Raw genomic sequence first — 19,177 nt, 5'->3', positions numbered from 1 at the left:
AAGTTTTATTCACTTTGAAAATAATTAATTCCAATTTTTTATTACAGTGATATTTTACTTTTATGTTTTCTTATTACTTATTTCTGTATGTTATATTTTATTCTTATGCATTTTACTTCTGATCTTACTCTTTCTGTGTACACACAATGTGGTAGAAAAGTAATGAAGCACTTTTCTAAAATATTGTAGGTTATACTGGATTTCTTTTTGTGTGGAAAATTCAGTAAAAGAAGACTAAGTAACAGTGGGCTGGGTCACAGAACCCAGATAGAGGAGCACAACATTACGATTCCATTTTGTAATTCTTTCGATAGCATCTCAATTACAATATCAGTCGACATGCTGTTCCTGGTTTACAAATCCATATTGGGGAGTAATCTAGCTGCACTGAGGAAAAAAGTAGAGGGAACATTTACTTTTCATGTAATGGTGGTACAAATGATGGATGGATCTTTATTTGGAATTTGAATTGAGTACTGTACTCAACAGCCCAAGATTTATCTTTGGTAACATTATTTTGTAAAAAAATGTTTGCCAGCCCATCTGTGAGGATTTTAGCATACTTTTCCACATTTTTGTTCACGTATCCTCTCTTGTGACCCACTCACATAGCTGAGTGCATTAAGTACCCGCTTCCAGGACAGGAGGGGCACACCAACCTTTGATCAAATCTGCTACTTGGATTAATGACAGGCAGCCCAGATTTGGTTGTAGGTGGTTTTCCATGTCCACAGAGGTAAATAGCGAGCCAGTTCCCCTCCACCTTCGTTACATAATGCACAAACACTTTGAAAACTGATGTCATATTAATCATGCCATATACACTAGATGCAGACAGAAGGGGTACAAGTTTCCCATTCTTGGGGAGCAGCTCCTAGTAGCTTTAAAATGCATTTGCAAGTGGTGACCCTCTGTAATAAATGCCTATATACAGGTACAGTTCTCAGCGAAGTTGGAGAAGTAGCATATTGGTGCCTATGCAGCATCAGCTGGATACAGGACACAGGAATGGGTGGCCAGATGTCATTTTGTGTAAATGTAAATTTAACTCTACACCTTTATGGAAAGTTAGTGGATTAACCTCAGCAGATTTCTGATTCTTCCTACATTTTGACCCTTTAGATACATTCAGAGTTTGTTCCCGATTTCTTGTCCCCTATGGTAATTCTACATGCCATATGAGAACTCGAGATCCTTGGCAGTAGTCAGTTTGGATTCATCCATTTTATTGTTTTTGATTGCTGTAGTTAGCTCTTGCTGAGCAAAGTGGCACAGTGGTAAGGCATTGGACTTGTTATTGTGGAGGGTGACTGTTGAGATGCCATACAGGCTGTTGAGATTTGGGTTTTCCACAGTTCATCCAAGCTGGTTAAAACAAATTCTCAGACGAATCCTTTAAAAATTACATGGCCAGTTCCTTCCCCCCTCCCTTCTCAATCTCTGTCTCTAGTGACCTTGTTATCAATGTTCCCACCTCCCTCATAGTTAACTTTCACAGGATTTTGTGCAAGACAGGAGATTTCGCATGTATAACATTTCACAGCCTGTACGTAATTCATAAATAAACTCATCTGTGTTTATCATTGATGGTAAGTAAGTGTTTTATTGTACTGCTGGCCACGACCGTTTGATTACATTAGGTGGCAACTGTATATCTCGGAACGGGGGAGAGGTGGTGGGAGAGACAGGAAGAGAGAGTGGCAGAAAATTGGCACTGGTGAGAGTTAGATCAATGGTGATTCATTTCAACTCACTGTCGGTATCAGCAACGAAACAAAATATAGAGTAGATTGGTATGTAGTGTAACCTCAGTCTTTATAATATGGTCAGCCTCATTACTTTTTTAGCACATATAATATTTGTGTGTGTGTCTTTTTTTCCTTATATTCACAAATCAGTGTATATAACGATGTACTTGTGTGTGTGTGTGTGTGTGTGTGTGTGTGTGTGTGTGTGTCTTATAGTGTATATGAATGTGAGGCTGTGACGTAAGACTCTCTTAATTGTAATTCTTTTTCTTCACTTTCATATGTGTATGAAGAACTACATGTGGCCTCAGCTTTTGCTTTCCCATTGCATACGTAACCTCCTCACATAATCTAACTCCCTCGTGTAAGAGCCCCCTTTTGACTCACTCGAGATTGGCTTATTTGGTTTAACACACATTCCCCTTTCTCTCTAGCCCGACGAAGCCCTGTCAGATGACTTCTTGTTCCCTATGACGTCTCGCCTATCCTACGCTTCCTCCCCCGAATCCGACCTCGACCTTTCCCCAGAGCCTCACGGGAGTGGAGTGGTGACTGCATCTCCTCCTCCTCGCCTCATCAAGAGCTCGTCGGACCCCAGCATTGCGACACAGGAGGACACCGGTCCTGGCTATAGTGCTCCTCCTCCTTACTCGGCCAACAACCCGTACAAACAGGTCAGTACACTCTCTAGATTTCTGTGCAAGGATAGAAAATGTAGTTGTTTGGACTGTACTGTAGAAAGATTTGCTCCTGTTTTATGAGAGATATAGTAATGTGTAATTCTGAATGAGTAATATTAATATTTCACATCATACTATACTCATACACTGGAGCACAACGTCCAACATTTGTGGCACAATTTCTGCTTCTCAACTTTCTTTTATGGGAGATGAGTTTTGTCGTTCATTATAGAATCCGTCAAACTTTTTTTGTATGGTTTATATTACATATTTTTACAATTTACTTACGGACAACATACTGTCCCCTGACCTGACCTTTCAGTCTGCAGTGGAGGAGGTGAAAAACTCTTTTTTAACTGTACCAAACTGGACACAATTGTTAACATAACCTAGTTGACAGAAGGAACAAACTACATGGGATTATCATGACAGACAAGAAATTATTAGATGGTAGTAGGGTAAGGTGATATCTATTTGCAACAAAAGTAAACTCAAGTGAGATGAGGAGTGAGATGAGGAGTACTCTGATGTATACAATTGATGCCTGTGATTACTGTCACTGCTTGCCATACCAACATCTATCTCACTTAGTGATTAATATTCTACATATAATTTGTTGGGCCTGCCTTAAAAACTAACATAATGCTGGACCATAGAAGCTGTTATAAACTGTACATGTAAATCTGGATGTTGGTGTATAGGGGTGCAACCTTTTGTTCTCTGTATCTCAAACTTTTCTTCATTCTTCATCTTTTTGTTTTTGTTAAGGAATGTTGCAGATATTGTTTGGCAAAACTGTTTCTCACCTATATGCTGCAGTAAGCCTCAGAAATCATACATTTTACTCTCTGTTCACATTCACATTTATGCTCTGTAGGAGGTTTTATGGAATATGGTGGAGATACTATTTTAACCCACAGGTGATATAAAAAAAATAACTATTGCCAAAAATCTGTATGTACTGTAATTTATATATCATGATAGTTCCTTGGGAATATGTGTGTAGACAGATGTAACATATTCTTTTATTTTTATTCCACCTATCATGAAATGCTTGTGTATGCATTTACGAGTAAGACAATGGTTTCACTATTATCAGCAAAGCATCTGTTGCTGGCAGCCACGGTTTTATTGATAAATTATGACTGACAAAAGTAAATAATATATATCTGTTATAAAAAATAAGTTTTTGGAAAATTGTAACTAGCCTTCCTCCGGATGTGCATTAATTCTTACACAGTGTGTTCCACAAGTATTTGTTAGTCGACTCTGATAACACTGTCGTGTCGGCTGTGTACATGTGTTGTAATGAGTGAATCGTCATCTAATTTTTATTCTGAACACTGGACAAATCAGATCCAATCAAATGCAAATTTTATAAGCAGTTCCTTTGCAGACCAGCAACACTTACTCACAGTATTCACAACGAACTGCTATTTTCCATGTGTGGCAATTGGCTATTGCATAAAATGGAACATTGGATACAGCAAATTGTTGAATTCACAGTTTGTCTTCAGAAATAGCAACTTGCAATGCAGCTGATAGAAGGCCACAGAAAGAGAGAAACCGCCGTCCTTTATCAGGGAGGAGAGGGGGTCTGACTGGTGGGGCAGGGGCAGGTCACCGAGTTCCTGAGATGCTGGTTGCAAGCTGCAGGCTGCCTGGAGATGGGTGCAGCTGTTGGCCGCAACTCGGGAAGTGGCCTTCTTCTCTTACAGTCGGTGTTGTGGAGTTCTGAATGCAATTTGGTAGTCTGTAGAATTTCTCTCTGTTGTTGCAGTCTTTAATCCAAAGACTGGTTTATGCAGCTCTCGATGCTAGTCTATCTTGTGTCAGCCTCTTCATCCATGCAGAACCACTACAACCTACATCCATCTGAATATGCTTACTGTAGCTGAGCTTCACACGAATGGCGACCATCTGGAACACTCATTGTAAAGTGTTTGTCCTCAAGTGCAATTTGTATCCTCAGGAAATCTCTTATATGGCTTGTATGTACTAAGTGTAATATGTTGTATTGAGGAAATTGTTGGTTTCCAGACCTGTGTTTGTTAGGATTATTTGCTTGTTTCCTTCTCCTCTATATGCCTGTTTTGTTAGTACCCATTATACTAAGTTTTCTTGTAAATTATCAATTAAATCCCTCTGAATTGATCCTTTGCACTATCTGATATCCATAGGGCACCTATAAGCTGGAGGTCCTTATTCTCAGAGGTGGCTCATGAGTATATGTTCTGGGTGTTCACAAATTTTTAGATTCAGATAAATTTGAGACTTCAGGTTAATATCATCTGCTGTATAACAGTTATACTTATCAACAAGTTTATGCAACTACAGCCAGTGCCAATAATAATAATACTAATGATAGTCATAACAAGGATAAGAAAAGAAAAAAATGTTTTTTGTGGAATTTTGTTGTTTTGGACATAATTAAGTGCATTTTAGGACAGAAATGAACTAATATGTAAGCTTTTACTACTCTCCATTTTGAATTTTTGTGTAAGTGGTAGTTTTCGTGCTTTTTTTATTTTTTTGGACAAATGTACAAGTTCCCTAACACATGTATTAGTCCAGAAATTAACTTTCGGGCTGAAAATCAGACATTCTTACGTTGAGCCAACACAACAACATATGCTGTTGTACACTTCTTTGTTAAATATTTGCCTGTACATACACTTATTTCATTTCATCACTTTCTCAATCAACGGATATTGTCTGGGAGACCCTAATTCCTTTCTGTGATGTCACCGCCAGACACCACACTTGCTAGGTGGTAGCCTTTAAATCGGCCGCGGTCCGCTAGTATACGTCGGACCCGCGTGTCGCCACTGTCAGTGATTGCAGACCGAGCGCCGCCACATGGCAGGTCTAGAGAGACATCCTAACACTCGCCCCAGTTGTACAGCCGACTTTGCTAGGAAGGGTTCACTGACAAATACGCTCTCATTTGCCGAGACGATAGTTAGCATAGCCTTCAGCTACGTCATTTGCTACGACCTAGCAAGGCGCCATAGCATTTGATAATTAATATTGTGAGGCTTGTACAGTAACGAGAGATGTTCACCAATTGTGGATTAAAGTTAAGTATTCCAACAGCTACGTACTTTATTTGCTAGACTCAAATCCTTTAACGTTTCCAGACCTCACGCCAATCTGCGTGAGCTTAAAAGCGTGCATTTCGGCCTCCTCTAGCAACACGGTGTTGGCCCTTCTGCCAACACTACACTTTGGAGCTAACTTTTCCTGATAATTTTCTTTTATGTTAGCGCTTAAAAACCTACTCAACAGAGTCGATGTTGATACTGCACATCAAAGTGAATTCCTGCACAGTAAACAACCAACTTTGAACACAAGCTGCTGTTTGTGGAAATGATTACATTCAAGTAGCAATGTTTACCAACTGGGTCACTTGACAAGAACACAAATGAGGCTCTGAGAACCTTAAAAGCCAAAAGCACACCTTTGTCAATCATACATTTAAGTGAATATAAGAGTAAACAGTGTGGCAGCTTTTCATGAATGTTCATATATACACTGTGGGCCTACAGCACAAATGTCAGAAGCTTGAATCAATGATCAATGCTACAATCTCACAATCTATGCTGATGTGCTTTAGGCCCTTATGGTTCTGATTGCCTGAAATGGATTACTGTAAGATAAAATTCAAAACTTAATGTACTGCAGCTCATTTGCAAATCCACAAACTAGATTTTTCTATCACTATAACTATAACATTTACTGCCACTAATCTAATTTTACTGTATAGTGAATGAATTGGGATATCTGAAGAGGATGCTACCATCCAGCGTGACTTATGCCGTGCAAATGGGGATAAAAGTCTGCTGCAGTGTGCTACCAGCTGGTGGCACTATTGTAAACTTTTAGCTGCATGCACACCGTGAACCATGCACATTGTTTATCAAATCTGTATGCACGTGACCCATAAGGCAATGACGTCACCCTGGTTGTACTTGTGCAAAAGGTCCTTAAAATGTGCACAACTGAAGATGTGGTCGCAACCATGATGTCAAGTTTCACATTGTCTAGAGGAGTAGCAATACAAAGCACAGTAGATTTAGTACCGTGTATTTCAGATTACTGCATCTATGTTACATTTAACAGCATTCAAAGAAAAATGGCCAACAAATCCACAAGGTGTCAAAGGTTTGGGTGTTCACGTGCTCTTGTGCTCCCACACAGCAACCACCACTGTTTATTCTGTCATTCCAGAATGTCACACAGAGACACTGGACAACTGACACTTCAGAAATTTTGGTCCTGCTTCTGTTTGTGTATGTTCTGAATGTTTCCCCATAGCCACTGTGAAATAGCTATCCTTTTTTAAAGTTCAGAATTGAAGCTGTTAATGGAATAATCTTTTTTAAATATTAAAATAATGTCCTGGCACTAACCTAAAAACATGCTACTAACACATTTCCAGAAAAATGGAGATTTTATAACACCAGAAATGTAAAAATATTGTCAGCCAGAGGGGAAATACAACAGACATGATTTTGCAGTTGTTAAATAAAACATAGTGGTGTAGGCATATATTGGAATTCAGGTGTTATGTAGACTAATTCCATTATCACCAAACAGTGTAAACCTGCAGATGAAAAATGCAGAGCTGTGTATGTGGTGGTCATATCTCCTGACTATCAACTGATTTTTGTGGGATCCTCTTGAAGCATTCTTACACTTCAGATTGTCACTTACACTTGACGTCCTAGTGAATTTCCTGTTTCCTCTTGCTGAAAACTCACATTTACTTTCTGCTGAAATGTCCAGTGGTTACCACAGACAGTGTCTCTCCATACATAATTTAATGCTCAGTAACTACAATAGTTTGCTAATTCTCCAGCTGTTCCTTTGGACATTGTATTATTTAATGCAGTTCCTGTGTGACCTTTTTATTTTATGGACCATGACCTCTTGAAAGATTCTGCTGGACTTATTCTACAACTGTGTTGTTATTGTTGTCAAGAAACTCAATACCACAATTTTTTAAAGATCATTGTAAGTGCATTCATATTAATAAATCATATATTGACATTAAACATGTACATCATTGAACTTATAACATCAGTAGCTTCTGTCAATAATGATAATGCTCCAATACATAATCCTATCGTAAATTGAATATTAAAAGAAAATTTCATTTATCTATTTACACCACATAGTAACTATTGTCAGAATTATTTGTAAATATTCTTTAGACATTTGCACGTCTTCTGGAACTCACATATTTACCTTCTAGCAGGTATTTCTTCTCACAAATTTGCTTTCATCACTGTCCCATCTTGAAGACATGTGCCATCTCTCGCCATGACTAGCCGTATGTAAATAAAAAACAATCCTGTGAAATATCTGTGCTCTTACCTCTCTTTCATTATTCTATACTTTTAATTCATGAGAATCTTTCATCATTAAGAAGACATAGGAATACACATGATATGCTTCACCACACATCCCCACCTCTTAGATGAATGATGTCACTATAGGTTAGTTACTTTCCCCGCTTCATATGTACTGTTTGTGTCATTCTGTAGTCTTTTTATGTTAATAATAAATTCTTTTGATACATCACTTTAAGTGCTGGCATGTTATAAAACTAACCACAATTGGGAAAATGAATGTGCTTGTTTTATCTTGACCATCACAAATATAATGGTAACTCTGTTATAACAGAAGGAATGTGCATTTATGTTTGTACATCTTATTTTATTATTATGACAGATATTTAAATCTTTATTGCAACTACAATATAATTGTAATAATATGCATGTGTATTTGCACTAAATACTGATTTTTATTACAGAATTTGAATATTAATGGTAACTGCAGTACAATTAGAATAATGTGCTTTTATACTACTTTTACAAGAAAGAATCTTAAAAAATTCATCTTCTTCAGAAAACAATAGATCCTGGTTATCTTTTTGTTCCATGGTAGTTTTCAGTTTTATCTTGGTGAAATTATATTCTGAGAACTTAGAAATCTTAAACCCTGCTATGACATTTATATTTTTGACTTCTATTATTTTTATTGCACAATGTCAGACACTCCTCATAACTTTAATAGTTTGCTACTTACTTATTTTTCTGAGCCTTGTGCAAATCAGGTTAGTTTTATTGTGCATTGTAGTAGGTCTCAAAATACTAAATATTTCACTTCTATTGAAATAAATTTCAGACCTCATTCCTCAGTCATATTTCTTTTTCAAATTGTTCTTCATTTCTTGGTACATCCACCCTATTTCCTGCCACACTATATATATGTGGGTAAACCATCCTTCTCATAAGCACATATACTTTTTAAGATGAGACAGTACTACTCCTACTTTGCAAAAGAAAATGAAACCACCTGTTTGCATGTTTTTATTTTATCTTACTCATTTTAGATGGTATTCTGAGTTCCCATCTATAACATTCTCACCAGCAATCGTTGCTATTACGTTACTATTGATAAAACTACGTATTAGTGTGTCATAAACAGTATATTACCAATCATGTGAACATCTTAAAATTGTTATTTTATTGTCTTTTTTAGCACAGTATAGTTGTTATTCTGATCCTGATGATAGCACTCATTAACCTACGTATATGGTCAACTATCTTTCCTGTTCTTTCCTGTGTGAAAATAACACTGCTGACACCTGAAAAAGTTTTAAAATAATACCCACCAAAACAGATTAATTTGACATTACCAACTAAATCACATTATACCAAAATATTTAGGAAGTACTAAGCTCCCTTTCTTAAGAGGCACCTTGAAATTTTTTTGTCTTAACATGTTCTGACTGATCAGAATGACAAACTGGTTTATTAATAAGAAGTAAATATCTGTCTAAAAAATTAACTTTATACCTATTGTAAACTTATATTATGAAAAGGAAATTAGCTACTCATCATACAGCAGGGAACCTGAGTCGCAGATAGGCACAACAAAAAGACTGTCACAAATAAAGCTACTGGCCATTAAGGCCTTCGTCAACAATACACGACAGACACACATACACAGACACACATAGTCTAGTAAATGCAACTCACACACACGACTGCAGTCTCAGGCAGCTGAATTCACACTGTGAGCAGCACCACTAGTGCATGATGGGAGTAGTGACTGGATGGGGGTAAGGAGGAGGCTGGGGCGGGGAGGGGGAGGGACAGTGAAGTGCTGAATGTTAGATGAAGGGCTGGGGAGAGATGGAGGAGAGGAAAGGGGGGGGGGGTAGTAGCAGGAAAGGAGAGAAATAAAAAGAATGGGTGTGATGATGGAATGATGGCTGTGTAGTGCTAGAATGGGAACAGGGAAGGGGCTGGATGGGTGAGGACAGTGACTAAATAAGGTTGATGCTAGGAGGGTTACGGGAATAGAATGCAGCACAGTGGTTGCAGCTTAGCTTGTAGATCATATGACTGGTTTCACAGGTAGCCCTGCCTTTGGTAGGATAGGTGATATTAGTGACTGGACTGGATTAGGTGGTGGTAGGAGGATGTAATGGACAGGTCTTGCATCTAAGTCTATTACAGAGGTATGAACCATGAGGTAACGGACTGGGAGCAGGGGTTTTGTAAGGATGGATAAGTATATTGTGTAGGTTTGGTGGACGGTGGAAGACCACTGTGGTAGGGGTTGGAAGGATAGTGGGCAGGACATTTCTCATTTCAGGTCAAGATGAGAGGTAATCGAAACCCTGGCAGAGAATGTAAGTCAGTTGCTCCAGTCCTGTGTGGTACTGAGCTATGAAGGGAACGCTTCTCTGTAGCCGGACAGTAGAACTTAGGGAGGTGGTGGGAGACTGGAAAGATAAGGCACGGTAAATTTGTTTGTGGTCAAGGTTGGGGGCATAGTTACGGTCAGTGAAGGCTTCAGTGAGACCCTCAGTATATTTCAAGAGGAACTGCTCATCACTGCAGATGCGATGACCACCGGTGACTAGGCTGTGTGGAACGGACTTCTTGATATGGAATGGACGACAGCTGTCGAAGTGTAGGTATTGCTGTTGGTTAGTAGGTTTGATATGGATGGAGGTACTAATGTAGCCATCTTTGAGGTGGAGGTCAACATCTAGGAAGGTGGCTCATTGGGTTGAGTGGGACCAGGTGAAGCAAACTGGGGAGAAGTTGTTGAGGTTGTGGAGGAATGTGGATAGGGTGTCCTCGCCTTCAATCCAGGTAGCAAACATGTCATCAGTGAATCTGAACCAGGTGGGGGGTTTAGGATTCCGGGTTTTTAGGAAGGATTCCTCTAGATGGCCCATGAATAGTTTGGCATAGGATGGCGCCATGTGGGTGCCCATAGCCGTTACCTCGGATTTGTTTGTAGGTAATGCCTTCGAAGGAGAAGTAATTGTGGGCGAGGACATAGTTGGTCATGGTGACTAGGAAGGAGGTTGTTGGTTTGGAATCCGTTGGGCATTATGAATGTTAGTGTAAAGGGAGGTGACATCAGTAGTGACGAGCAGGGCACCGTGTGGTAAAGGAACAGGAAGTGTGGAGAGTCGGTGGAGGAAATGGTTGGTATCTTTTGTTTAGGGGGGTTGGTTCCGAGTAGTAGGTTCAAGGTGTTGGTCTATGAGAGCAGAGATTCTCTCTGTGGGGGCACAGTAACTGGCCACAATGGGACATCGTGGGTGGTTAGGTTTATGTACTTTAGGAAGCATGTAGAAGGTGGGAGTGCGGGGAGTGGTAGGAGTGAGTAGAGAGGTGGACTCCAGGGAGAAGTTCTGGGATGGGCCTAAAGATTTGAATAGTGACTAGAGATCCTTCTGGATTTCTGGAATGGGGTCACTGTAGCAAGGTTTGTAGGGGGAAGTATCTGGCAGCTGGCAGAGTCATTCCGCCAGGTTATCCTAGTGGTTGAAAATTACAGTGGTGGAGCCTTTGTCCGCAGGTAGGATTGTAAGGTTGGAATCAGTTTTTCGATGGTGGACTGTGGTTCTTTCTGTGAATGTAAGGTTAGTTTGCATGTTGAAGGATTTGGGGAATGATGGTGAGGCAAAGTTCGAGGTTAAGAAATTCTGGAAAATTAACGGGAGGTGATTTGGGGACAGGGGGAGTGGATCATGGTTGGATGAAATGAGTTAGGCAAGGTTTAATATTGGTCTTTGGTTGAGTCTGATTGGTAGGGTTGGGGGGAAAATGTGTTTTCACTGTAGGGACTATGAGAAGGAGAGAAGGTCATTAACAGGTCCTGCATGATATATTTTGGGAATGGGGCAAAAGGTGAGGCCTTTGGAAAGAACTGATATTTCTGTGGGGCTAAGGCTTCTGGAGGAAAGGACCGTTATGGCTGTGTTTAGGTTCTGGGTTCTGTGTCATGTTTGGAGGCAGTTTTGCAAGGTGGGGCAAGTAGAGTAGGTCTGTGAGACAGGGTGTTTCAGCTTGAGTGGATGTGGAGGAGGTTTGGAGGTTGTTGTGGTGGTGGACAATTATACTCCAAGGCAGGAGTAGGAAGTGAGCAGGACGGAGAGCTTTTTGAGGTGGTGTTGTGCATGTTACTTTAATTAATGGAGGGCAAGAGTTTCAGTGTGTGTTCCAGGAAATTGGGATTACATAGCAGAAGAATATTGTGGACAGAGAGAAGGTACTGCAACAAAGTTTGGGCTTCTTATGCTTTTGCAGGACTGTGTTGGTGAGGGCTAAGGATTGGTGGAATTTGAACAAAAAAATTCAAATGGCTCTGAGCACTATGGGACTTAACATCTGAGGTCGTCAGTCCCCTAGAACTTAGAACTACTTAAACACAACAAACCTAAGGACATCACACACATCCATGCCCGAGGCAGCATTCGAACCTGTGACCGTAGCAGTCGCGTGGTTCCAGACTGAAGCGCCTAGAACTGCTCGGACACTCTGGCAGGAAGAATTTGAACAAGTGGAGGTCACTGTGGAAGTAGGGGTGGCAGCCAGAGATTGGTTATTTTAATGGTAAGGCCATTAGGGGAGATTCCATGAGCCAAGCAACAATGTAGGAACAGTGTGTGGGACTGGGATCTGGCTAGGGATAAGGAAACTTTCTGTATTGACACAGATGGAAGGAGCAAGGATCCATGGTGGTGGGTCAAAGATGGCTACATCAGTTCCTCCGTCCATATCAAACATACTGATCACCATCAATACCTCCACTCGACAGCTGCCATCCATTCAATACGAAGACGTCCAACTCCGTATAGCCTAGTCAGCCATGGTCGTCCCTTCTGCAGTGACGAGCAGTTCCTCTTGAAATATACTGAGGGTCTCACTGTAGCCTTCACTGACAATAACTATCCTCCCAACCTTGTACAAAAACAAATCTCCAGTGCCTCATCTTTCCAGTCTCCCACCACCTCCCAAAGTCCCACCATCCAGCCACAGAGGAGCATTCCCCTCATAACTCAGTACGACACAGGACTGGAGCAACTGACTTACATTCTCCACCAGAGTTTCGAGTACCTCTCGTCTTGCCCTGAAATGAGAAATGTCCTGCCCACTATCCTTCCAACCCCTCCTGCAGTGGTATTTCGCCATCCACCAAACCTACACAATATACCCGTCCATCCTTACACAACCCATGCTCCAAATCCCTTACCTTATGGCTCATACCCCTGTAATAGATCTAGATGCAAGACCTGTCCCATGCATCCTCCCACCACCACCTACTCTAGTCGGGTCATGATCATTACCTATCCCATCAAAGGCAGAGCTACCTGTATAACGAGTAACGCGATCTACAATCTAAGCTGCAACCACTGTGCTGCATTTTATCTTGGTATGACAACCAACAAGCTGTTTGTCTGCAAGAATGGCCACCAACAAACTGTGGCCAAGAAACTAGTGGACCACCTTGTTGCTGAACATGCTGCCAAACATGATCTCCTTCATTTCAAAGACTGCTTCACAGCGTGTGCCATATGATTCCTTCCCACCAACACCAGCTTTTTCTGAATTGCACAGGTGTCAACTTTCCCTGCAATACATCCTACATTCCCCTAACCCTCCTGGCATCAACCTTTGTTAGTCACTGTCCTCACCCATCTAGTCCCTTCCCTCTTCCCATTCCAGCACTACACAGCCATCATTCCACCATCATGACCATTCTTTTTATATATCTCCTTTTCTGGTACTTCCTCACCCCCCCCCCCCCTTCCCCCCTCCTCTGCACCTCTCCCCTGCCCTACTGCCCTATGTCAAACACGCAGCACTTCACTGTCCGAAGCTCCACTATACTATCCCTCCCCCTCCCCGCCCTGCAGCCTCCTCCTTACCCCCACCCAGTCACCACTCCCATCATGCACTAGTGCTGCTGCTCGCAGTATGGTTTCAGTTGCCTGAGACTGCAGTCGTATGTGTGCGTTGCGTTTGCATGTGTATGTATGTGTGTGTCATCTATTGTTGTCGAAGGTCTTAATGGCTGAAAGCTTCATTTGTGACAGTCTTTTTGCTGTGCCTATCTGCCACTCAGCATCTATGCTATATGGTGAGTAGCAAATTTCTCTTCATAATATTGTTACATTCCATCCCGGATTTTCCATGTTTTGACTGTATTGTAAACTTATGCCATTTATTGATTGTCTACATTTTGATAGTACAACAAGAAATAAATAAAGAAAGAAATGGTTTACATCAATTTCTATCTTGTCTTCCTATTTTTGCTTTGCGTATAAGTCAGTAATCTGTGATATCATATTTATAATCCTTATCATCATTATAATTACCAGTATCATGGCATGTCAAAGCAAACAAGTGTCTAACTTGTGTCACTCATATGGACTAGGATATAGTTGTGTGCCTTTTCCATAGACTGATTATATGGTGCCAATACAGAAGTAATTTTTCTTCAGACACCACAGGATGTCACTGGGCTAGCGTTGTTCTACATCTTATTGTAAGCTCAGCCCTTTTCATCATTCTCAAGCACCCACCAGTAAGTTCTCTGAATTCTATGACACATGGCATTGGAAAATTCCTCTCAATTTCTGGCGTCTTCCTTTGGATAATTTCTTGAGTTATTGTAAAGCTTTCATTGTATTTCTCTTGCATGCACTAAATAACATGCTGCTCCAGTTCATGAAACTTTCTTTGCATTTGTCACCCAAAAGTTGGATTTGTGAAACTCGTGTTCTTTATGCGATGCCAACTACGTATATTATTTTAATATAATAGAGGGAAACATTCCATGTGGGAAAAATATATCAAAAAGATGATTTGACTTACCACACGAAAGCGCTGGCAGGTCGAAAGACACACAAACAAACACAAACATACACACAAAATTCAAGCTTTCGCAACAAACTGTTGCCTCATCAGTAAAGAGGGAAGGAGAGGGAAAGACGAAAGGATGTGGGTTTTAAGGGAGAGGGTAAGGAGTCATTCCAATCCCGGGAGCGGAAAGACTTACCTTAGGGTGAAAAAAGGACGGGTGTACACTCGCACACACACACACACACACACACATATCCATCCACACACACACAGACACAAGCAGACATATTTAAAGACAAAGAGTTTGGGCGCCCAAACTCTTTGTCTTTAAATATGTCTGCTTGTGTCTGTGTGTGTGTGGATGGATATGTGTGTGTGTGTGTGTGTGTGTGTGTGCGAGTGTACACCCGTCCTTTTTTCACCCTAAGGTAAGTCTTTCCGCTCCCGGGATTGGAATGACTCCTTACCCTCTCCCTTAAAACCCACATCCTTTCGTCTTTCCCTCTCCTTCCCTCTTTACTGATGAGGCAACAGTTTGTTGCGAAAGCTTGAATTTTGTGTGTATGTTTGTGTTTGTTTGTGTGTCTTTCAACCTGCCAGCGCTTTCGTGTGGTAAGTCACATCATCTTTTTGATATATTTTTCCAACTATGTATATTCTCATTTGTGACGTTAAATTTTCTTCCTGCTGTACATTTCTTTGTGGCCTCTGTTTCATAGATCACCATTAACTCAAAATTAGTGTTATAGTGTCTATGTAAACAAACACATATATCTCAATAGTGTCATTGCTGTAATTTGCATCCATTACCGATTGCTGCAGGTTACAGTTCTTACCATGCGGACAATATAAGCAAACAGAATAACAACAATGCTGTTGTCTCAGTTCCCTTCAGCTGAATTGGCAAAAATTGTACCATCTCAGATTAACTCTGCAGTGAACCATGAAAATCTACAGAGCAGGCTTAGCTCTGTTGTTGAAGCTCATATTTCTTTGCTGTACTGTGTTTCTAGCGTTCTGTGTGAATATGTTATAACATATCTCCTGTAGAAATGTGTTCTTTCGTTGAGTACTTCTCCAGTTTTAAAGTGAATTCAATTCTGTTTATTAATTGATTCAGAAAACTGCATTTTAGTTGTGGTAGATGTTTGTAAAAAGCCAAGGCATATCTTACACGTTCCCACATTTGGCAGCATGATGAAATTGGCTACCCACTCACCACTCCACTCCCTTTACACATCCAGTAGCCAAACTGGTATCACCAATTATTCCAAATTCTTCGTATTAAATCAGTATGGGCTCTCAAGTGCCAAACTTCATCTATATGTACGAGACAACCCCAAGTTTTACATTACACATTGTAAATATGTTGTCTTCAGAAACATTAGTTTTATTTGCGAATGTAAGGTCAAGGGTATACACCCTGGAAAAACCAGGAGATCTGGGGAAAACCTGTGAATTTTTTCAGCTGGGAAGAATCCAGAAAAACCTGGGAACTTTTCATTGTTTTAGTTTTCAGTTAAATTTTTGTGATTTTGACTGGTGAGATAAGGACTGATAGTCTAACAAAAAATTTTACTTTAGCCCACTGCTGCAGAATAATACTGCAGTAATAAAACACAAACAAGAGAATACTGCAGTAATAAAACACAAACAAGAGAATAACACCAAAATAAAATGTTAGTTGTAAAGAAAACAACAAAAAAAAGTTCATGCACAAGTGTCTGCTGACAGCAAAATTTTTCAGTCTCTAGGATGATGAAGACAGCAATATTTGAGAATAACAACCTGTTTTTGATGAATGTGGCTTCACAACTGTCTATATTTCTAATCTGTCACAGGAAAATATTTCGAATGGTGTTTTGAGAAGTATTTCTTTCAAAGTAAATTTCTTTTTGCAGAAGATGAATTATGTTATGAGTGAGGAAGTGTGATGAATTTCGTAAATCATGGAGTGTCTGAATCTCGTTCAAAACTTAACACTTTGAGTGCCAAACACTTAGAAAAATTTTTGACCCAGAAGACCAGCCATTTATGTCATCATTTAAAATATTACTGGTACATTTGTGTTTGATATATCTTAAAGGGTAACACATGCTGAAAAAGACCAAGCTTCAGGGTTAGTTTTTCATATTTATTTTAGTTCTTTCATAGATTACAAATTATGCAATAATGATGGCAGAAAGTATTTTTCCTAATGAGGAACTTGGGAAAAAAGCTGTGTCTCATAGTCAAGTAAATATGATAAACGACCTTTTACAAGACAATTGTAAATTAAACCAATTAATAAATCTGTGCAAATAATTATATCCAAACAAAATTAGTTAAAACTGACATACGTGGTCTGCGCAATGAAAACTAGCCCATTCGTTATGTATGAAGGAATACTGGGTTAAAGGAAGGCCAACAAATGTCGATTATGCGTGGTCCTAAGAAGAAGAAGAAATTCATTATATTAGTTATTTTCTCACTGTTGATTCTACATTTCCCTATCTATCATGTCACAATAAAGCTTTTTATTGGTCATCTTAGAAATATTTCAGAGATTGGTCACAGTCTCTAGGTGAACTAATCTTTTCAGCATGCGATTCTAACCACATTGTGTCAGTTGCCAGTTGCATTGAAAAGTGTGTGTCGAGACCCATCTCAGGATACACCCATCGACCCACCTTTTACTTAATATAGACTTGTGGTCTTCTAGTTTAACTCCAAATCTTCATTTTCTTTTCTTCCTCTTTAGGCTGCTTTCATACTAGTGGCTCCACTGCAGCAGTTAGCAGTTCAGCTGTACAGTTGAAGTGAGGCAGTGTGTGACTATTGAGCGAATGATTAGTGAAATCGAATCACCAAGCATGTGACTGAACTGTGAAGCTGAAGCTCTGTGGCAAGAGCTGTATTTGTGCATGTATGAGCCAGTTACATGATGAGAAAGAGTTGTTTTTTGTTATGTTATTGTAGAAAAAAAAAGACACCCCAGTGACAATGAAAGTATTGGATTCATCCAGTATTTACAACTTCAGAGAAACATGGACTATTTTTACAGTTCATAAGTTACTGAGAGAAACTCTGCAAAAATTTTTAACTACTTCAGAATGTCTGTGACATTTTTAGTGAATGATATGCTCTGCCAAGGGCATTCTAACAAAGGAAAGTAAGCAAATGAGGAATGGTATATCAGCAGATGAAAGATTGCTGATTACTTTAAGATTAGAAAGGTGCTTGTTTAATAAGTACATTTACTTTTAAGATAGGTTTCTCAACAGGAATTTGTTCAGATGTCTATTAAAGTACAAGAAATCAACTGTTAAATATTTAAGTTATACAGAGAATAAATCAGTAACCACAGTTGAATCCGATGATGTGGGTGAAAACACAGCATCATGATTTGATGTGTTTGGGCTTTGGCTTGATGCAAGAACAGTTACGGGTGGATTTGAATATACAGGTACTGCCATATATGAAGTGAATTGAAAATTTCAGTTTTCTAGTTCTTGCAAACCTTGTAACAGAATGCTACTATTAATTCAGCCCAAACATCCACGGTTGCAGAAAAGTGTCTTACTGGTATAGTTCTTTAAAAGTGTCTGATTGCATGCTAATTTAACACTTGCTTGACTGGGGCAGTGCAAGAATAGAAATGTGGCAACACAACAAGAAATAACCACTATCATTTATTAAGAATGTGTTGTTAAATGGTACTGAACTTCGGTACAATTTGACATGTGGCATTGGATGTCCTAATTAATTTTTTCTGTCTCTTTGGCAGTCTGTGATATTGTCTTCATGACTGAAACTAGTACTGCAGATGCTCTTGGTTGTCCTTTTATCTGTAAATAGAAACTGCTAAGTAGGAAAGTAGTCTTGCAGGGACTTTACTGAGCTGGCAGCAGGCACTGAACTGATCTGTTGCCTGACAGTGGAAGGACTTCCATGTTTGCCAGCATGAGGCAGAAGCAGTGATTTTACAGTTGACAGCACTGTCTTTGATGGTTGTCCGCACTATTTACAGATCTATATGATGTGCAGAAGGACTTGGCACAGAAGCAGAAAGAGGTCCGTGTTTGCAAGTGCCATCTGGAGGCTGCTGCAGAGAACTGTGAGGTTCTGGGCAAGTGGTTGTGGCTGTGTGGTAATTGTTGTCTACTCCTTGCTTGATACAAAACAGTACTGAACTGCAAGACTTCCTCAAAACTGACATTATTTCAAATTTAGCATCCATCTTCAAACGTTGTGGCACAGATTTCACTTTGTTTAATAATGACAGTAGAAAATGCTTGACAGGATGATTTTTTTCCTGATGTTTGCTGCAAGTACCTGAAGCAATTTGTTCTCCTCTGTCATTCTGTCACTCTTACAAGAACTGGAGGCAACCCCATTCTGAACATGAAAATCATTTATATCAGTATGAGCAACAGCTTCTGATTTAGTAGCAATTACAGGTGATAGGAAATTAATATATCAATATATACACATTTTTGTGTGATTCTGTAGGAGAACTACTTTTTAGGTGTTCCTCTTGTTGAATTCTCTCATATAAGACTTCCAGATGTTTTTGCGCTCCATC

At 39.7% G+C, this 19,177-nt stretch overlaps 1 protein-coding gene across 2 annotated transcripts in view; it reads left to right on the top strand.

Moving 5' to 3' along the window:
• The window catches only part of LOC124784850 (tight junction protein ZO-1), a 484,431-nt gene that overhangs the window by 338,072 nt on the left and 127,182 nt on the right, over nucleotides 1-19,177 (top strand). For both annotated transcript variants that reach the window (XM_047254134.1, XM_047254133.1), the window contains exon 14: nucleotides 2,183-2,422. In XM_047254134.1, coding sequence (XP_047110090.1) covers nucleotides 2,183-2,422 — 240 coding nt within the window. The remainder of the gene's footprint in view (nucleotides 1-2,182; nucleotides 2,423-19,177) is intronic.

Source organism: Schistocerca piceifrons, chromosome 1 (genome assembly GCF_021461385.2).
Source record: "Schistocerca piceifrons isolate TAMUIC-IGC-003096 chromosome 1, iqSchPice1.1, whole genome shotgun sequence".
Lineage (NCBI taxonomy): Eukaryota > Metazoa > Arthropoda > Insecta > Orthoptera > Acrididae > Schistocerca > Schistocerca piceifrons.
The sequence above is the reverse complement of the archived record's forward strand: the minus strand, read 5'-3'. Positions and strand labels throughout refer to the sequence as shown.